Source organism: Phascolarctos cinereus, unplaced genomic scaffold (genome assembly GCF_003287225.1).
Source record: "Phascolarctos cinereus isolate Bilbo 61053 unplaced genomic scaffold, phaCin_HiC Scaffold_4;HRSCAF=312, whole genome shotgun sequence".
NCBI lineage: Eukaryota > Metazoa > Chordata > Mammalia > Diprotodontia > Phascolarctidae > Phascolarctos > Phascolarctos cinereus.
Window position 1 is genome coordinate 728,761,671 of NW_027555847.1, and position 18,981 is coordinate 728,780,651.

At 47.7% G+C, this 18,981-nt stretch overlaps 1 protein-coding gene across 2 annotated transcripts; it reads right to left on the reverse strand.

Annotated features, from left to right (window-relative positions):
* Positions 1-1,871: 1,871 nt before the first annotated feature.
* On the reverse strand, positions 1,872-18,249 carry LOC110201742 (uncharacterized). Of its 2 annotated transcripts, XM_020977597.2 has the most exons (5): positions 18,142-18,249; positions 17,332-17,418; positions 13,805-13,931; positions 13,250-13,345; positions 1,872-7,211 (listed from the first exon to the last, which is right to left on the reverse strand). In XM_020977597.2, exons 2-5 carry the CDS (start codon positions 17,365-17,367, stop codon positions 5,065-5,067), a joined length of 2,406 nt encoding a protein of 801 aa, XP_020833256.1. In that variant the 5' UTR covers positions 17,368-17,418; positions 18,142-18,249; the 3' UTR covers positions 1,872-5,064. The 2 variants fall into 2 exon arrangements, with proteins under 2 accessions (XP_020833256.1, XP_078008004.1); XM_078151878.1 differs by lacking the exons at positions 17,332-17,418; positions 18,142-18,249 and having other exon boundaries at positions 13,842-13,930.
* Between the last annotated feature and the right edge of the window lie 732 nt (positions 18,250-18,981).

An 18,981-nucleotide genomic window follows, 5' to 3' on the forward strand; every position in this document is an offset into this window, starting at 1 on the left:
ACCTGGGCCCGAGAACGCCCTTCAACTCTAGTCTGAAGCAGCCTCAATCTGGAAATCAGGCAGGGGATGGATGGCTCTGCTTCTTGGCCAAGGAACGCCCATGGCTAGCTTCTCAGTGAGTGCCACTCCCCACCTCATTCCACAACAAAAGATCAAGGAAGGGTTCTCGGCAGTCTTCCAATGGGCAGACTGAAACTCCAATTTATGGAGGGTCTGGGATGACATGGAAGTAAAAATACTGACAAATTCCACTCATGGGGGTGTGTGGGGGAGACACAATATGTGACATTTATAAAGCACCTGATGTAACCTCCTTTGAGCCTCACAAAGACCCTGGGAGACAGGGGTCAGCGTCTATTTTACAAATGAAGAAAACGAGGCTGAGAGAGGGTGAAGTGGCTTGCCCAGGATCACACAAGTGTCTGAGGAGGTGTGTGATGCCGGGTCTTCTAGAGCACAAGATTCCACAACTCCACCCATTCCACCACACTGCTCCCAATGACCCACCATGCTCCCCAGTAGGCCTCTTGTTCCCAGCCAGCTTCTTCAAGAACTGCGGGCTTTGGGGATGCCCTGGAACACTAAGCAATGGAAGGCAAAGTCGAAGGGAAAACGGTGATTCTTCAGATTCTTCCTGACTGCTGCATACAATGGACTCCGAGTGGAAGGGCAAATATGGGCAGTGAAGGAGTTGGATAAGAAGACGGCATCTGAGAAAAGGATTTGTGCTTCTGGACCAGGGCTTAAAATTCAGGAGGAGCTCCTGGCCAGGGACACACTGCCCGGCACCCCGCAAATCTGATCCAAAGGGCTTTAAACTCAAAAGGAATCGTGCATCTCTAACAATCCAAATGCAAACAGAGCAGCTACCACACAGAAATTAGGCATTTAATAAATGCTTGCCAGCTAACGGATGGGAAGAACTGCACAAATCCAAACACAACAAAAATCTAGGACAGGAACAACAAAAGAGGTCTCAAAAGTAGCCAAGGATGGGCAAAGCAAAGTAGAGTTCCTGGAGAAAGCAGGCAAACCTAATTTTAGAGGCATCCCTGCCAGGATGGACACATCCCCAGAATATGGCCCTGGAAGGCAAACCCAATCCCAAAGCACAAGATGGGTAAAAACACGGGGGAAGACCATGATGAACTTTTGGCTAAAGTGAACAGAAGCATGCTACAGAACATCTGAACAAAAAGAGAAAACAAGTCTACCTGAAGAACAGACTGCAAGACTGGCAGGGAAGCATCATAGAGCAGCGAGGGATTCCACTTCCCAGACATCTTGACCTGTCAAAAGCAGAGCAGCCAACAACGTCGTGGCTGGCTTGAATGAACGTTTCTTCCACCAAAAAGTAGGGGAAGCAATAGGGATTGCTGCTGGGCCAGGGTGCTCACCAGGGTGAGGTGCTGCTGACTGAAACAAATGCCAGGAGTCTTGGGGAGGGAGGACAGGCAGACATAATCCACAGTCACCAACTGAGGCTTTGAGAGGGCAGATTTCAGAGAAAGGCTGTGTAAAATCCCATCTCCTAAAGTAGTGCAAGGGAAAAGAGCTCAGGAGGAGAGGAAGCATTCACGAATGAAAACTTAAGACAGGAAAAACAATTCCAACAAAGCAAAGGGGGACTTGTTTAAAAAGAATGGTGCGTATTTCACAGGGAGCTCATTAGGCCTCTGATTTTAAAAGGAAATGTTCAGAACACAGAAAGAGAAGGAGAACATGAAGCTCAGAATCAATGGAGTATGGCAACAAATGCTAAGAACCAAGATCAGACAAGGGGTCACGTACATGTAGGATGGACTGTAGGAAAGAGGCAGACCAAATAAGGAGCAGTCCATTTCTCAGGTTAAATGAGACAAAAAAGGAAATCACGCAATTCATACTTTATTTGGTGGACCAAGGAGAATCATCTTTGGACTGGAAAAGGCAGGAGAAAAAAAATCCAGTGTAAAGATGAAAGCCACATAGGGAGATTAAAACAAGAGCTCGGTGCTGTTCTTGGGGGGTTAAGTTCCCTCCCAGCCATGTCACATTTCACACTCAGAACAGCAGCCAAGACGATCAGTCAGCTTGAGGAGCCGTGACAGGCACACAAGGACACTGCTGGTGCAGCTGTGCAGGGGCCCCGCCATCTTGGAGAACAAAGTAGATAACGGGAGAACGCACGGGTCATCTGACTGGGACGGCTGGACTCGAGGATGCTTGTTAAGTTAGCGGTTCATCACGGCAGGAAGTTTCCAGGGGAGTTTACCACTGGGACTGATGCTTGCTCCTGGACTGCTCAATATTTATATCAGTGGCAAGGGCCAAGGCACAGATGGTACATCTGACAAATTTTCAGATGACACACAGTGGGGAGAGATGGCCAACACACTGGAACAATGGGTTCAATCTAATGAGATGCAATTTCATAGGGGTGTGTGTGCATGCATGCACACACACACACACACACACACACACACACACACACACACTTTAGTACAAAAGAATCAACTCCAATAGTGTAAGGGGGGCAAGGCAGTCATTGTTCTGAAAGGGTCAGGACGTTTCCGTGCACTGCAAGTTCAATGAGTCTGCAGTGGAACACGGCACGAGACATGGAGATGGCCGGAGACTGCCCCAGGAGAGTGTCAAGATGCGAGGCAGTGGCTCACTGCACTTGACCCATGCCTAGAAGACTGCGTTTGCATCGTGGCACCCAGTTACTAAGCTAACCAGGCAGCAAGCAGAGGCTTTCTGACCATTCCTTGGGCAAAGTCATAGAGATGTCAAGCACATGGCCCACAACACTCTCGTGTTACAATAAAATGTAATTGGGAAATATTTAACAAAGAAAATGAAAATACAATAAAACATAGATAACATTAATATGTGGCTTTCTAAGTCAACATGCAGCCTGCAGGGATCTTTACCTACGATTCAGAGGCCTTTGCTTCTTTTTGAGTTGACACCATTTTAGAGGATTCCTTTTTGGGGATGGGTTAGACTCAAAAGCCACGAAGGTCCATTACAACTCAGAAAACCTGGGATTCTGTGAAAGGTTAGTCAAGTGTCAGACATTCAGAAGACAAAGAGAAGGATGAGGATTGAAACAAGGATCTTTATATTTCAAATGTCACTGGTGGTTTTTTAGAGACCAATTACAGTTGATGCAGAAATCTAACTGAAAAGCACTGAGATGGTGGATGGTGGTGAACTGGAAATGGGTGTAAACATCATTCTTTATTAAGTTTGTCAGTGAAGAGAAAAACAGAACAAAAGGGAGCTAACTAGATGGGATAGAAGGGTTTTTTTTAAAGTCCTACACAGACCTGGGCATTTGGGTAGGCAGCTGGGAAGAAGCAAGGTTTAAGGGAGAGAATGAACATGAAGCATTGAGGGAGAGCACAGGATTGCTGGAGGTCTTTCACAGACAGTAGGAGCTGGAACTGAAATCAAGAGAAATTAGCTTTAAGAAAGAAGGAGAGAAACTAGTCAGAGGTGAATGGGTGCTGCTGCTGAGAATGTTAACAGAGCAGAGATGCTGGGTGTGAGCTCCTATTAGAGCCATCATTTTCTCTGACTTATAACCTCAGTAGTACAAACATGAGCACAACAAGCCAGGCTTTACAGCAACTAATGCTGAAATAAATGAATTCCAAAGCATGAAATGACGATCTTTTCATTACTCCCCTTCGAGTCTCTCTCAAGACTCTCCATTCATTCCCATTCCTTGAAGTCACATTATAACGGCCCCTCTAGTTCCTGCTTTGTTTTATTCTACAGAGGCCTTTCCAGATTTTCATATTCCTCAAATTTGTTTCTCTCAATCACAGTCTAATATTCCATTAAACTAATGGAATTTAACAGAATAATTATTTATAACCTGCCTCTACAGCTGCCACTGATGTTTCTTCCATACATTTTTTTTTATGTGAGGCAAATGGGGTTAAGTGACTTGCCCAGAGTCACACAGCTAGTGAGTGCTATGTGTCAGAGGCCGGATTTGCACTCAGATCCTCCTCACTCCAGGGCTGGTGCTCTAGCCACTGCTCCATGTATTTTTTTTTTAACTCTCCATGTATTTTTTTTATTACAAAGAATACTGCTATGGAAAGTTTTGACCAGTCATTTTTGTTTTTGATAACACCTTAAAAGTCTATTCCTCAAAAAGGAATGAGAGCAATAGAAAGGTTGGCGCTCAAAAACTTGACTTGGTGTGACCCGGGGTTGCTACTGTAGGAGGTGTCTCACTTGGGAAGCTTCGATCAGGTTCAAGGATGGCAGTGGAGTTGGGAAATCCCTGTGGCCCAGCTGGTGATTGTAGAGGATACAGCATAGCAGGGAACCCCATTAGCTTGGGGGAGAAGGGACTGCAGTAGAACAACATAGGAATGCTCTCTGCAGAGCCCCAGGCACTATTTACACCAGGAGGTAAGGGATTTATGCAAGGAATGGGAAGAGGAGGTGGTTTGGGGTCTTAGGCCTCAGACTGACAAGCATTTGCTTAAGACTACATTTTCTCAGACTCAAGTCACCACTAACCTATAGGGATCAAGGAGGGAGGCGCCTGGGGTCTTGAGAGGAAATAGCTTGAAACAACTACTAAAGGGAATTAATATGTATCTGCTTCATCTATATTGAGGGTTCTTAACCTGAGGTCCACGAACTTAAAAAAAAAACATTGTCATAACTGCATTCCAATATAATTCATTTCCTTTGTAATCCCATATATTTTATGCATTTAAAAGCATAGTTCTAAGATGTCCATTGACTTCAGTAGACTGCCAAAGTGGTACACAACACCAAAAAAGGGAAGAACCTCTGATCTATAGGGTTTTCCTTTAGTTTGATTTCTCTAATGTTCAGTAAACTCTGCACTAGCTCTGTTCTGAACTAGTTCAGTAGCTCTGGCTAAAATCCTTTTCCTATTCATTCTATTCATAACCTTCTCTCCAGCAAGAAATAACCTGATGGTCAGTGACTGTACTATGGTGCAAGATCTCTCCTCATTCATCAGGTTCTTTTCTCCTGTATGAACAGATACTGAGTGAGGTATTTACTCTGGAGGCAAGCTTTCCCTCAATCATTACATTCACAAAGTTTCTCTCCCGTTTGGATCCTCCACTGTTGACTAAGGTGTGAACTATGATGAAAGGGCTCCCCGAGTTCGTAAGGCTTTTCTCCTGCATGAATACCCTGACGCCCACTAAGCCCTGTGCTCCATCTGAAGGCCTTCCCACACTCATAAGGTCTCTCCCCAGTATGAACTGTCTGATGTTGAGTCAGCTGTGAGCTCTGGGGGAAGGACTTTCCACATTCATTACACTCATAAGATTTCTTTCCAGTATGAATCAACTGATGTCGAGTAAGGTGTGATCTATGGCGGAAGGCCTTGCCACATTCATTACATTCATAAGGTTTATCTCCAGTATGAAGTCTCTGATGCTCCATAAGTCCTTTGCTCAGGCGGAAGGCCTTCCCACATTCATTACATTTATAAGGTTTCTCTCCAGTGTGAATTGTCTGATGCACTGCAAGTTGTGTCCCCAAGCGGAATGCTTTTCCACATTCACTACATTCATAAGGTTTCTCCCCAGTATGTATTCTCTTATGACGAGTCAGCTGTGAGCTCTGGGGGAAGGCTTTCCCACATTTATTACATTCATAAGGTTTCTCCCCAGTATGAATTATCTGATGCTGAGTAAGTTGTGAGCTCTGGCAGAAGACCTTTCCACATTCATTACACTTGTAAGGTTTCCCCCCAGCATGAATTATCTGATGTTGAGTAAGCTGTGAGCTCTGGGGGAAGGACTTTCCACATTCATTGCATTCATAAGGTTTCTTTCCCGTATGTATCATCTGATGCCTAGTAAGTTGTGAGCTATGGCGGAAGGCCTTCCCACATTCACCACATTCATAAGGTTTATCTCCAGTATGAAGTCTCTGATGCTCCATAAGACCTGTGCTCAGGCGGAAGGCCTTCCCACATTCATTACATTTATAAGGCTTTTCTCCAGTATGAATTGTCTGATGTTGAGTGAGCTGTGAACTCTGTCGGAAGGCTTTTCCACATTCATTACACTTATAGGGTTTCTCTCCAGTATGAATTGTCTGATGTACAGTAAGTTCTGTGCTTCGTGCAAAGGCCTTCCCACATTCATGACATTCATAAGGTTTCTCTCCAGTATGTATTCTATGATGTCGAATGAGCTGTGAGCTATCACGGAATGCCTTCCCACATTCATTACATTTATAAGGTTTCTCTCCTGTATGAATTGTCTGATGTTGAGTAAGTCCTTTTCTCTGGCGGAAGGCCTTCCCACATTCATTACATTCATAAGGTTTATCTCCTGTATGAATTGTCTGATGTCGACTAAGTCCTGTTCTCTGGCGAAAGGCCTTCCCACATTCATGACATTCATAAGGTTTCTCTCCTGTATGAATTCTCTGATGTTGAGTAAGTCCTGTTCTCTGACAGAAGGCTTTCCCACATTCACGACACTCATAAGGTTTCTCTCCGGTATGGATTCTCTGATGTCGAGTAAGCTTTGAGCTCTGGGGGAAGGCCTTTCCACATTCATTACATTCATAAGGTTTCTCTCCAGTATGGATTCTTTGATGCTCAATAAGTCTTGTGCTCAGGCGGAAGGCCTTTCCACATTCACTACATTCATAAGGTTTCTCTCCAGTGTGAATTCTCTGATGTAGAATAAGATGTGTGCTCTGTCGGAACACCTTTCCACATTCATTACATACGTAAGGTTTCTTCTCTCCAGCAAGCATTCGATGATTTTCAATAACGTCTGAATTATAATTAAAGGACTTCCCACATTCTTTAAATTTAGAAAGTATTTTCTTTGAGGAGATTCTATTGCATTTTTTTAGGTCTGAATACAGTCTGAAGCTCTTCCTATGTGTAACATATTTATCGAGATTCTTGTTTATGGATCCTCGCTGCTGTGGGAAAAGGACCGGTCCTAGACTAAAACTTTTACTATATTTATTACAGTCGTGGCCTCTCACCTTACTGGGAGGTTTGACCTCTACTTCTTTAGCACATGCTCCTTCACTGTTCTGCTGCTTGTCTAACCTGGAATCCCATCCCCAGACTTCTGCCAACTTGGAAACACAGGAATCATTCCTTGTGAGTCTTTCCCCAGATGATTCTTCGATAGAGAGGATCAGCTTTGGGGCCGACTCCTTGATCTCGTGCCTCATCCCCCGATCTGGAAGAAATAAAAGCTGTAAATATCTTCTCTATCCTCTGATGTTTTCAAAAATGTTCTCTCAATTACACGTAAAAGCAATTTTTAATATGTGTTTTTAAAAATTTTGAGTTCTAAATTCTCTCCCTCCCATCCCTCTCCTTGTGAAACCAACCAATTTGTGATAGACTACACATGCACGGTCATGCAGAACATATTTCCATATTACTCTACTGTATTTTTTCAGATGTTTTGCATATTCCATCAAGAAAAAAATGTTTTAAAAAATATAAGTAATGAAAATGAAACCTAATGCTTTATAGTGGTTATAAGACCATGTTTCACATACCTTAAAATGTGATGTCACATATTTTATTAACCCCAAGTACCGTGTATACCTGGTTATTGGTGGCTGTACATCAGTTACTACACATTGCAAAAAGACCGAAAACCAGACTGAGGGCAGCTAGGTGATGCAGTAGATAGAACTCCGGCCTTGGAATCAGGAGGACCTGAGTTCAAATCTGGCCACAGACACCTGATACTCACTAGCTGTGTGACTCTGGGCAAGTCACTTAACCCCAACTGCCTAAGCAAAAAAACAAACAAAAAAAACCAGACTGATATAGTGACTTTCCCAAAGAGTCATTGACAAATACATTGAAAGCTCACCTGCTTCTTCCATGGTAATAAAAGACAAAAAAATACTTTCAGGTCAACATAGAGAAGGAATGAAATGCAAGGATTTTGCTCTTCTTATTTTTAGAGAAAATAAATGCTTCCTGAAAAGTCATAAATTCCCTTTTTTGCCCCGGGATTGGGGTGGTTTAGGCTGAGAGTAAGTCTGGGCCAGGGCTTGGGGTCATTAGGCTTTTTTTTTTTTGGCGAGGTAATTGGGGTTAAATGACTTGTCCAGGGTCACACAGCTAATAAGTGTTAAATGTCTGAGGCTGGATTTGAACTCAGGTCCTCCTGACTGCACAGGCTTTTTTGTAAGTTTTCCCCCAGGTTTGTAAAGGAAGAAGGGCTCCAGCAGTAATAAGCTACCTGTGGGTTCCCCCTGGATAGGTTTTTGGTAGCCTGGTACCAGGGGGTGCCCCCAGTAATTTTGCGGGAATGACTAGACAGCGCACAATTGAATTACAGGACACCTGACACAAATCTGCAGGTGATTTAATGGGTTAATTTCTGTCGGCTCTAATTTGGCTCTTTTCACTACTGCAAAGTGAAAAAATTAAGTCTAGCAAGTATGAGTTTGTCTGATTGTTTTTTCTGTCTTTCCAGAAAAAAATTTTGTCCTGTGTCTTGTTTAATGTTTGTGGATTCTGTTACTTTGAAAGATTTTTAGATGGAAAATACAGCCAGTCAGAATGACCACTAAAAAGCTGCAGACAAAGAGTTGGGAATGCTGGAAAAGATGAATGAAGTTTCATATTTGAAGCCGTTGTCCCAGTAAGCCGAACTAACTCCCACTTTAGGCTTTCAGCGGGAGATTAAGTTAAAAAGAAAAAACTTGCAAGATACTTTTTTTCCTGTCATTTCAGCCACACTGGAAATACAGAAATAAAGTCAGATGATTAAAGTGTGTAGAACTGCTAAAAAAACATCTTAGCAGATTTTAGAGGTTTGGAGATTAGAGATTAATCATTAAGGGATTTGGAGATTAATCATTTTCACTTAGCAACATATGTTGAAATATCTTAGTGAGTTTTGGGGTACTACTCCATAGAATTTGTTTTAAGGAAAAATAAGAATTTAATTCCGTAAAAGTTTTAAGGGTAAATAACACAGATCATTTACCCCCCTGCAGAATGATGGAGCTATTGTTTTAGTGTAATGAAGGCAGCTAGTTTGAAAGCAAGCCCAGGTGAAGGGGGGAAAAAAACCTTGTGATTTGCAGCTTAAATTTACTTGGACTTAACCCTTCCTTGACAATGAAAAGAGAAAAGATTGTTTAAATCAGAGAACCCTGTCCTGACCTTATTAACCCCTCTCATCTCTGAGCTAGCTCCCAAATAAAGGTGCTGGAAAAAAAATACTGGAAAAATGCAGGGAAACCTGAGTTACATTTCCATCTCAGAAAGGAATTAGCTGTGTGACCTTAAGTTATCTTTTCTCTGTTTGCCTCAGTTTCCTGGCCTGTAAAAAGGAAAATAACAACGGTATCCATCTCCCAGGATTGCTGTGAGGATCAGATGTTATTGTGATTATGAAGTGCTTAACACAATGCCTAGCACATGGTAAGAACTATATGTTAATTATTATTATCATTGTTATTTGTTTAATTGAAAGTAATTATGCCATACTTGAAAACTCTAAAGTGGGTTTTAGATGTTATTAGTATAAAATACCAAGCATAATAAGATTAGTGATTTTTATATCGGATTAATTTGGAAATGCATTCAGCTGAATTGATGTAATCTAACTGGTATAAGCTTTATTTCATGTTTTAAATACATGATCTTGTATATGTTATTAGTATTTCTAAATTCTCTTATATTTTGAAATTTGAGAGACATTGGATCAGAAATACTGTTAAACAAACAACTTTTTTTATCTAGAGGCTGTTAGATTATAAATTGAGCTGTTAAAAGAATGTGATAAAACAGACGTTGCAAAATGTAAATATTTAATGGAGAATATTTTGTTTTAAAACAGATAATAAGTTTACTATGATAAAGAGTTTTCATCTGAAAAACTTTGGCTATCACTTAGGAAAATTATGACAATGTACAGGGTGATTTAAAGACATAACTTCAATACATTAACATGAGTCAACTATCAGGAATTTGCAATGTCTGAAACCCCAGAATGTGGTTAATTTTAATTTATAAATAAGGACAAAAGAAATATTAACTGTTAGGGAAACATGAGAAAATTAATAATATCTAAGTTCTAAGCTGCGATTAGTGAAATTTTGCTATTTGAGGTAAAAACTTTGGGGATTATAATTTACTATTGTTTTGTTTTATAGGGATGGTTGTCTGAATTGTTATGAAGCCAATAGTAGAAAATGGCATGTGCTACAGGCTGGGAATAGCTAAAGGTAGAGATCTGTCCCTAGGAAAAGTTTTGGGGACGACCCTGGCACAGCCTAAGGTAGGAACCTACTGATTCAGTTTACCCATTATGCTGTTTCCTTTTAAACAGGAAATTTTCCCACCTGGTTAATTCTCTGATTTGTTTTTGATACCCTGTGACTACATGATTGGCTGTCAGATACAATTCATGCCTGGAATTAAACAGAGGTGAAGGAGTTTTTTCCCCATTAAGGTTTCTGTCAGGTTAGTCTGTCCCCTTGAGGGGACATGTCTTTTTTTTTTATTTTTGGCAAGTCATTTGGGATTAAGTGACTTACCAAGGGTCATACAGCTAGTAAGTGTCAATGTCAAGTGTCGGGTCTAAGACTGGATTGGAACTCAGGTCTTCCTCACTCCAGGGCCAGGACTCTACACACTGCACCAACTAGATGCCCCTTAGGGGACAAGTCTTGATACTGTTATAAAACTATATCCCTCCTTTTTCTTTCATAGCAAATTTCTATAATCAGGGTAGGTTGAGCAGTAGAAATTTTTTAAGTACAATACTAGATCTACTAATTAATAGACTGATGTGGAAACATCTCATTACTATAATAGGATGCAAGTGTGAAAAATCTTATAATTTTAATAATTTAATCTGTATTTGTGGTCAAATTATAATATCATGATGATATCCTCCTAAATGGAGAATTAGACAAAGTAACAAGATACAGATGTAATGTAAAAGTTTTCTAATTAAATGGAATAGTAAATATTGAAAAAACAAGAGGATTAGACTATTTTCTCTAAGAAATATATAGGTATACATATACGTACATATACATGTCTATGTATATGACTGGCTTCCAAATGTACCTAACATAGAAATTCTGGCTTTCATTATGTTTTAGAAGTAAGTTCCCAAAACTGCATTAAGGATTTTATGTACAAAGTCGTATTGGTAATTGTAAAGAAAATGATATTATTTCCCCACTTTTGAAGTATTTGTCTGATAATTTTAAAAAGACAGGAGAGTTCATTTAGACCCTCATGAATTTTTTTTAGCTTCTTAAATCAGATATAAAGTTTAGGTAAAGATAAAAAACAAGTGGTATATAAAAATTGAAATTCTCTGAAGTTTCAGGATTGGAGAACCAAATTTATGAGACTGTACTAAATTGGATTAAGTCTTGTTACTGGCAGATTTTAATTCTGTAATCTCTAAAAGTTATTTGAAACTAGAGAAACAGCAGCCCTTTCAGAGCTGTCTTGTGAATGAGGCCTATTCCAGAATGTCCAAGAGAAGATTTCCAGGGACCAGACAACTGCCCGGGACATCTGGGCCTCAAAATGTGCTGATTAAATGGACATTTGGAGTGGGTTACCAGGATCCAAGGAGACTTGATATTAATTAATACTGATGATCCTTATTGTATTGCTGTGGTATTTTGTTTCATGGTGCTTATGTTAACGTTTAAGTTTTCTTGGTTTCTTGGTGATATGTAAATCTCCCTTCTCAAAACTGGTCCATTGTGAGCCAAGTAGTTCAATCTGAAACCTGATTTATGTAATTCTGATAATGAATTTATGAAAAACCACACAGATTTGGTATACAGATAACTGATCCATGGGGGCGATAAGCTGCCCACTCCCCCACAAATCAAAAGGGAGGAAACTGGAGGAACTGGGAGGATTAGGACAGCAAGTAGTTAACTGTAGGATGTGAGGGAACCACAACGATTTCATCTTGTGACTGTAACATGGAGCTAGCTCAGTTCCCTTTCTATTCAGTTATGGGTCTAGTCCCAGTTCTGTCTTCTAAGAAACGTTTATCTGACTGTGGGATTTAGGAGAAAACATTACTGTACTGTCTGAATCTAGCCTGGCACGGCTGGGGAGCTGGACTACCTCTATCTGCTGATAATGACGTTGAGGCATGCATTGCCAGAGCTAGCTCAGTGTTTGGGAGGCTCCAAAGGACAGGGTAGGAGAGGAGAGGGATCAGACTACCTGTCAAACTGAAGGTCTACAGAGCTGCTGCGCTGACCTCTTTGTTGTATGCCTGTGAACCCTGGGGAGTCCACCAGGGCCATACCTGGACATGGAATCACTTCCATGTGAATGGTCTCAGGAAGATTCTGAAGACGACTGGCAGGAGAAGGTGCCAGACAATGAGGTCCTTTGTAGAGCTGAACTGCCAAGCACTCAAACCGGGCTTCAGAGAGCACGACTCTGATGGGCTGGCCATGTTGTCTGAATGATAAATGTGGGCTTGCCTAACAGACTATTGTAGAGAACTCACATGGGACAAGCCCTCACATGGTGGTCAGAAGGACTGATACAAGGATGCTCTCAAGAACGTGAGAATCAATGGCGAGACAGAGGAGACAGTGGCCCAGTACTGTCCAGCCTGGTGTGCCCTCATCAAAGAAGGCGCTGCGCTCTATGAGCAAAGCAGACTTGCAGTAGCTCAAAACAAACGTGAGATGCACAAATTTAGAGACATCTGCGCTCCAGATGTTTGCGTAGACCATTTGTGCCTGACCTGTGCTGCTGTCCGGTCTTGACCCTAACATAGACAGGGACAAGGATGAGGGGCACTGGGGAAAGGAAACGAAAGCCTCTCCCAACAAGTCTGAATGGCAGCCCTGCTTCAAACAGTGAAAGGTAAAACAGCCCGCGGATCTGGCGCTGGGGGAGGTCATGGCTGAACATCCCACCTCCTGCACTGCCATTCCTTATGAAAAACCAGGCCTGGGGGCAGCCTGAACCATGGGACACACAATAGGGGGAGCAGAAGGGCACAAACAGGATATTTCTGCATTACTGGGACGAAGTAAACATTCATACTGAAAAAGAATAAGAGGCCAGGGCAGGGCACACAGAAGGTCTGCCCCCGGGGCTCCTTGCTCTTTGAACTGGAAGAGGGGTCGGCAAACCAAGGTGCTGAAGCGGGGGGGGGCTCCCCGAGGGAGCTCACAACAGCTGCCTTTGCCCTTCTAGAGAAGGGGCGGCCATTCGAGAACCGCCAACACTCACCTGCACAGCCAGCTCCATGGCCGCCGCCCTCGGGCCTCCACGGTGCTTCCCCGCGCTCCAGCCGGGAGATCAAAGCTGGTTTGGAAACACTGAGTCCTGTCACGGGAAACAAGAAAAGCTTGGGGACAGAGAGCCAAGCCCCAGCCAAATCCTAGCCCTGTCTCTTTTGGGAAAAGGGGACCTGAAGACAGGGCCAGAAGATGGAACAAAGGTCCTCTGACACATGCTCTCCATTGTGTGCGAGGGAAGGGGAGGAGGGTACCCTGGGAAGATTCTGACTCAAAGAGAAAATGTGTCCTCTTGACCTAGTCCCTGCCAAAGGGACATATGGAGCACGTGAGCAGAAAGAAAGCAAGGGACACACATGCTCCAGAACCATGCCACAAATGGAGCGTCCAGTGTCCGGGTGACAAAGCCAGGCCACTCCTGGGGAGCCCCAACACCCTGCATCAGACGTCTCTACATGGGACATAACTGGGCAGACACCTGCAGCGTTCACTGAGATGGGGCAAAGCCCCACCCCGATCCCGGGCCCCAGGGGCACCCCCTCCTCACCCAGGCACACCAGGTTCCGATAGTTCTCCAGCATCACCTCCTGGTAGAGCTCCTTCTGGGCGGGGCCCAGCCGCCCCCACTCCTCAGGGGTGAAGTCCACGGCCACGTCCTGGAAGGTCACCGACTCCTGAAACACCAAGGTCAAATGTGCTCATCCACAGACGTCGGACAGGCGGGGTGCGATGCTTGGTGCTTGGGGTTCAGGGGTGTTTGAAGTTCTGTCTCTGAGGACCCAGTGTGTGCCTCAGTTAAACCAGATGCCAATTCAGACCCACTGTGTGCCTCAGTTCAACAATAAAACAATGGCTTTTGAGGCACCACCACCCAACGACCCTGAGATCCAGGAAGTGCAGTACTCCTTACCATGCCCATTCTGCTGACCAGACAAGTGAGCCTAGGTAAGGCAAGGCGCTAATGCGTGTAGTAGCTGGCCCGCAAACCCCCGTCTCTATGGAGCAGAAGGGAGGCAGCCGTCCGCCAGCACGCTGGAGATGCTCCAGCCAGAGCAAACAGCACCAGGCTCTCCCTAAATCTTGGTTTCTTAATCGACACTGATTACTATGGACTGTGGGACCCTGGCAGTGCTCTAGGACCCTCTCTGAGGGAAGCCTGGCGAGCGAAGCCCTGATCAAATTGTAGCTGTAAAGCCCAACCCTGTGAAGCAGCCAGGGCCCTAGAATCAGGGAGAGCTGTGTTCTGATCTGTACCAGCCAGATGACCGTGGGCAAGTTACTCAACCTGCCTGCCTCAGTATCCCCAACTATAAAGCAGGGGCTAATTCTAGTGCCTGCCTCTAGGGCTACTGGGAGCTCCCCAGAAGTTACACGCTCAAAGTACCGAGCACAGTCCATGTACCAGATGCTTAGTCAGTGTTCACTCCCTTCCCCAACCTTATTCTCATTAATGACCAAATACAATTCTATACTGGGAACACAAGAAATTTGGAAATCTTCGAAACTTCTTACTTCCTGCACTTTCAGACCAACTGAAGTGCACTGATGACGGTAGGCCTCACCCGCAGCTGAGCCTCTGCCTGGCACAGGCAGGCCAGCAGCTCTGACCGTCCTCTAACCAGAGGTCAGCCACACATTCCCGTGACCGTAGCAGCGACAGCAAGAGTGGGGCATCCCAGAGGAAAGCAGCGCTGGGATGGAGCACAGGGATGGAGCTCCAGTGCACAGCTCCTGCCCGCAGACCCCGGTGAAGAGCTGTTGCTTTCGGGTTTCTCCTCCGGGTTTGAAAGTAGAGGAAGCTATGGCTTTGGCCTGGCCCCCGCTGACAGAAATTCCAGACTCCCTCCCCACGCTAACCAGCCGGGCAGCTACAGCCAAGGAGGAAGAGGCAGGAGAGGCATCCTTGGCTTGGGAGGCAGAGGGTCGTGGCGAGATGGAAGAAGCCACCCGTACAGGCCACCTGGGCCCTCTGATCCAGACCGCTGAGCAGGCACCATGTGCCATGAACTGCAAATACACAGACCAAACAAACATGCCCTACCCCAAGGAGCACAGTGCCATGTGCATGGCTGACTACCCCCAGATGACCTCGAGGAAGCCCAGAGCAAGAACCACAAGGGGCCCAGGATAGGCACGCTGGGGAGGTCAGCCAGCAGGGCAGGGCATCCCGGGCCCAGGGCACAGCTTGGGCAGGCACAGTGCCAAAGGAGACAGAGCTCATGAGGGAGGGCAAGGGAGCCCCTCCTTCATCCAGCTATAGCTACACAGGCATCCCACCTCCACAGCTGCTCAGCACCCCAGGTCTGCTCCATCCCAGGCCGAAGCCCTGCAGACCACGGTCACCTGCCCGAATGACTACATACTGAACCCAGAGATTCCGAAGCCCTGCTCTCCATCCCCCACCGACTGCTCCCTGACCCCCATGACGTCCCCCTCTACAGCCGCCAGCCCCACCCGCCAGGGAGCATACCCGCTTTCATCTATCGCTCTGCTCTGGCCACCACCTCCACACTAGCTGCACCTTCGCTGTGCCTGGCTCCCCTTGCCTCCCAGCCTCCCCGCCCCAGCCACCTCTCCTCCTTGGAGATCACTGGGCCCATCCGGACTGGCTGCTCCAGGGCCTGGTAGCCACTGTCCACTGACCCCTGGGCGCCCCAGGACCCTCCCTTCCCTTCCTCAGCAAACTCAGAGCCTGGCTCCCGGTCCCTGTGTCCTCCTTCCCCTCCCCACCTCCTGCAAATAGGACCTCTTCCTAACTTCCCGTCATCCTCCCAGGCACCAAGGCTTGAAACCAAGGTGTCATCCCCAATTGTTCACCTCACCCCCCAAACCGAAACACCTGCATCCAATCAGTGGTCACTCCCAGTCACTTCTACCTTTCTACCTGCTCTGGAATGCGCCCCTTTCCTCTGACGCTGCCCCCACCCTGGCACAGACCCTCATCATCTGCCGGGGGTCTGCCTGGCCTCCACTCAGCCACCAGCGGTCACCCTGAAGCCCAGGTCTGACCACATCACCCCTCACAGATCACCTCCAGAGGCTCCGTCTTGCCCCCAGGCTTTTCTGCTCTGTAACCCAGTGACCTTGGTCTCCTGCATTCCCCAAACAAGGCCCTCCGCCTCCCAAGCGCCAGAGCGCTCTTCGTCCTCATCATCTCCATAGCCGGGCTTACCTGACATCTCAGCTGAAATGGCACCTTCTCTAAGCCTTGCCTAACCCCACTTAATTCCAGTGCCTTCTCTGCCAATAATCACCAGTTTATCCTGTCTAGAACTCATCTGGACAGGGTTGTCTGCCCGCTGTCTCCCCCATTAGAGTGGGAGCCCCGGGAGGGCAGGGGCCTGGCACTTAGCACAGGAGTGGGTGCTTTACAAATGTGGCTGAATGGCTGCCTATAAGCCATTCTGGGCACCAGGGACCCGCCACTAATTCGGTGCTTCAGCTTCAGGGAAAGGGACCCCCGTCCTAGTCGGGCTTTGGGAGACCACCGCTCTTCAGCAGCTCCAGGCCTGGACCAGTCTGGCAGGAGCCGGCAGCCAAACCTCCAGGCGCCATCCCCCTCCTCCTCCCTGGGGTGTTGGCACTCAGCTCATCTCCAGGAGTGAGACCTCGGCCCTGGCCTCGGCTCCCTAGGAGGTTCCTGACTCCTTCAGGTGGGGGGGAGGGGACAAAGGGCAGAGGCCACAGTCTGGGGGCAGCCCTGCCCCCTCCCCTACTAGGGTCCACACTTTGTACTAGGTCCCCCCCAAGCCATCTCATGGAGGAGAAAAGCTCAGTGCACAAGGAGAAATCGCAGACCCCCTGAGGTTCTGGACCCTTTTCTCTTTGGTTAGGGATCAGTTAAGGACTGCCTGGTCACCAAAAAGCGCCTTGCCCAGGAGGGAGGGAGGAGACACCAGACGGTCTGTGTGGCCCAGGTCAGACACCAGGCGAGTCTGACGCTGCCTGACCCCAGCACCTCTCTGTGCTGCCCTCGGGCTCGGGCCCTGATGACCTTCCTTCGGCCAACCCTAAGGCGAGAGGGGACACCCCCTGGGGAGGCCTCACCTTCCCGGGGTCTAGACATGGACTCACCTGCGAGGCTGAGGCTGTCCGGGGCACAGGCGCCATCGCGCTGTCCAGCAAGCTCCGACCTCGGGGAAGAAGGGTCAGAAGGCTGCGCTGCAGGGGGGGGAAGGCGAGCGTGAGACCAGGCTCCCCGCTGAGCCGGGCTGCGGCCCAATCAAATTAGCATCAAGGCTGGGGACCTAATTAATATTAATTACGGCCACTGCTGCGCTCCGGGCAGCGCCCACCTCTGCATACGAGGTTCTCCAGGACCGGAGAAAAGGGGGCGCAGCCTCTGCCCTCGGGAGGCTTCTGCTTTTCCAGAGCCCCCCAGGGGCAGGCGGCGGGGGAATCTGGAAGAGGGGGCCCTGCACCGAACCCCGAGAAAGGCCGGGAATCTGGCCCGCTGCCAATCACGGGTGGCCTCGCGGGAATGGGGCTGCCCCTGCCGGAGCGGGCGCCAGCCCCATGTTCTTGGCCGATGAACAGAGCCCTGGCGCCAGAGGTCCTGGGGAGCCCCTGAACGTGGCGGGGAGAGGGCAGTGACCGGGGCAGCTGGCTCCTGTCCAAGGGCGGGAGGAGCACCTGGGAGCGGCGGCGCTTCTGATTGGCTCGCAGACCGCGCCCCTCCCGGGAAGACCAATGGGTGCGCCTATTCGCAGGAGGGGCGGGGCCGCAAGGGCTCAGAGGCGGACTGCGCATGCTCGACTCATGCGTCAGCCCCTCCCCTCGGGACCAGCCCCCCGGAGTTCGAAACCAGCCACTGGGAGCCCCACGCCCCATTAGCCGCCTCCCGGCCCCCAGGCTCAGGCCCCCTGGCCCCCGGCCGCCACTCACCCCAGCTCGAGTCGGCCGGACCCCGGTACAGACTGAGGACGGAGCAGAGCTGAGGTGGACCCCAATGCGGAGGTCTCGGAGGGCAGAAGTGGAAATGACGTACACACGGCACGACGCCCACGTCTTATCCCGGGACCGATGGACTCGTCTCCATGGCAACCGGGGCGGGGTCGCGAAAGTCGTGCTGGGAGCTGTAGTCCTATGCCGAGGCTGGCCTGGCGGGGGCGGGGTAAGAGGACGCGCTGACTCCTCCCGAGCAGACACGCTTCCCCAACTGCCCCCTTTTGATAGATGAGGAAACTGAGTCACCACGAGGTGGCCCCGGTGCGGCGTCCTCTTGGCCCTTTCTCTCCTGCCCCGTCCCGGGTGACCCCGGGCTGCTACTGCGGGACTGACCCGGGTCCCACGGGCCCGGATCTCCTCCGAGGGAGATCGCGGCCTCCACCCCAGGGTCTGGCGGGGGGTGGGGAGGGGTCCATCACCCCCTGCTGTCACCGCGTGACAGTCCTTCCTAACCCAGCTCCAAAAAAGTATTTGTGGTTCTTGGAGAGTGTGCAAGGCAGTAACATTGGTGCACATCGTGTGTAATCTCGAGGCAGTGGGGTTAAGTGACTCAGGCAGGGTCACACAGCTAGTGAGTGTCAGGTGTCTGAGGCCAGATTCAAACTTAGGTCCTCCTGACTCCGGGACCGGAGCTCTGTTCCCCCAGCGGCCCCAATCTCATTTGTCTTAACCCGATGAGGTGGGAGCTGTTACTACCCGTCTCGTTTTACAAATGAGGAAACACGCTGAGAGCAGAAGTGACTCGCGCAGGGTCACACAGCCAAGTGTCTGAGGCAG

Coding starts and splice junctions, on each gene's coding strand:
- LOC110201742 (XM_020977597.2), bottom strand. CDS start 17,367: ATGGCGCCTGTGCCCCGGACAGCCTCAGCCTCGCAG. Junction 13,932..17,331: donor GGACAGCCTCAGCCTCGCAG/GTGAGTCCATGT, acceptor TTGGTGTTTCAG/GAGTCGGTGACCTTCCAGGA. Junction 13,346..13,804: donor TCGGAACCTGGTGTGCCTGG/GTGAGGAGGGGG, acceptor TTCCCGTGACAG/GACTCAGTGTTTCCAAACCA.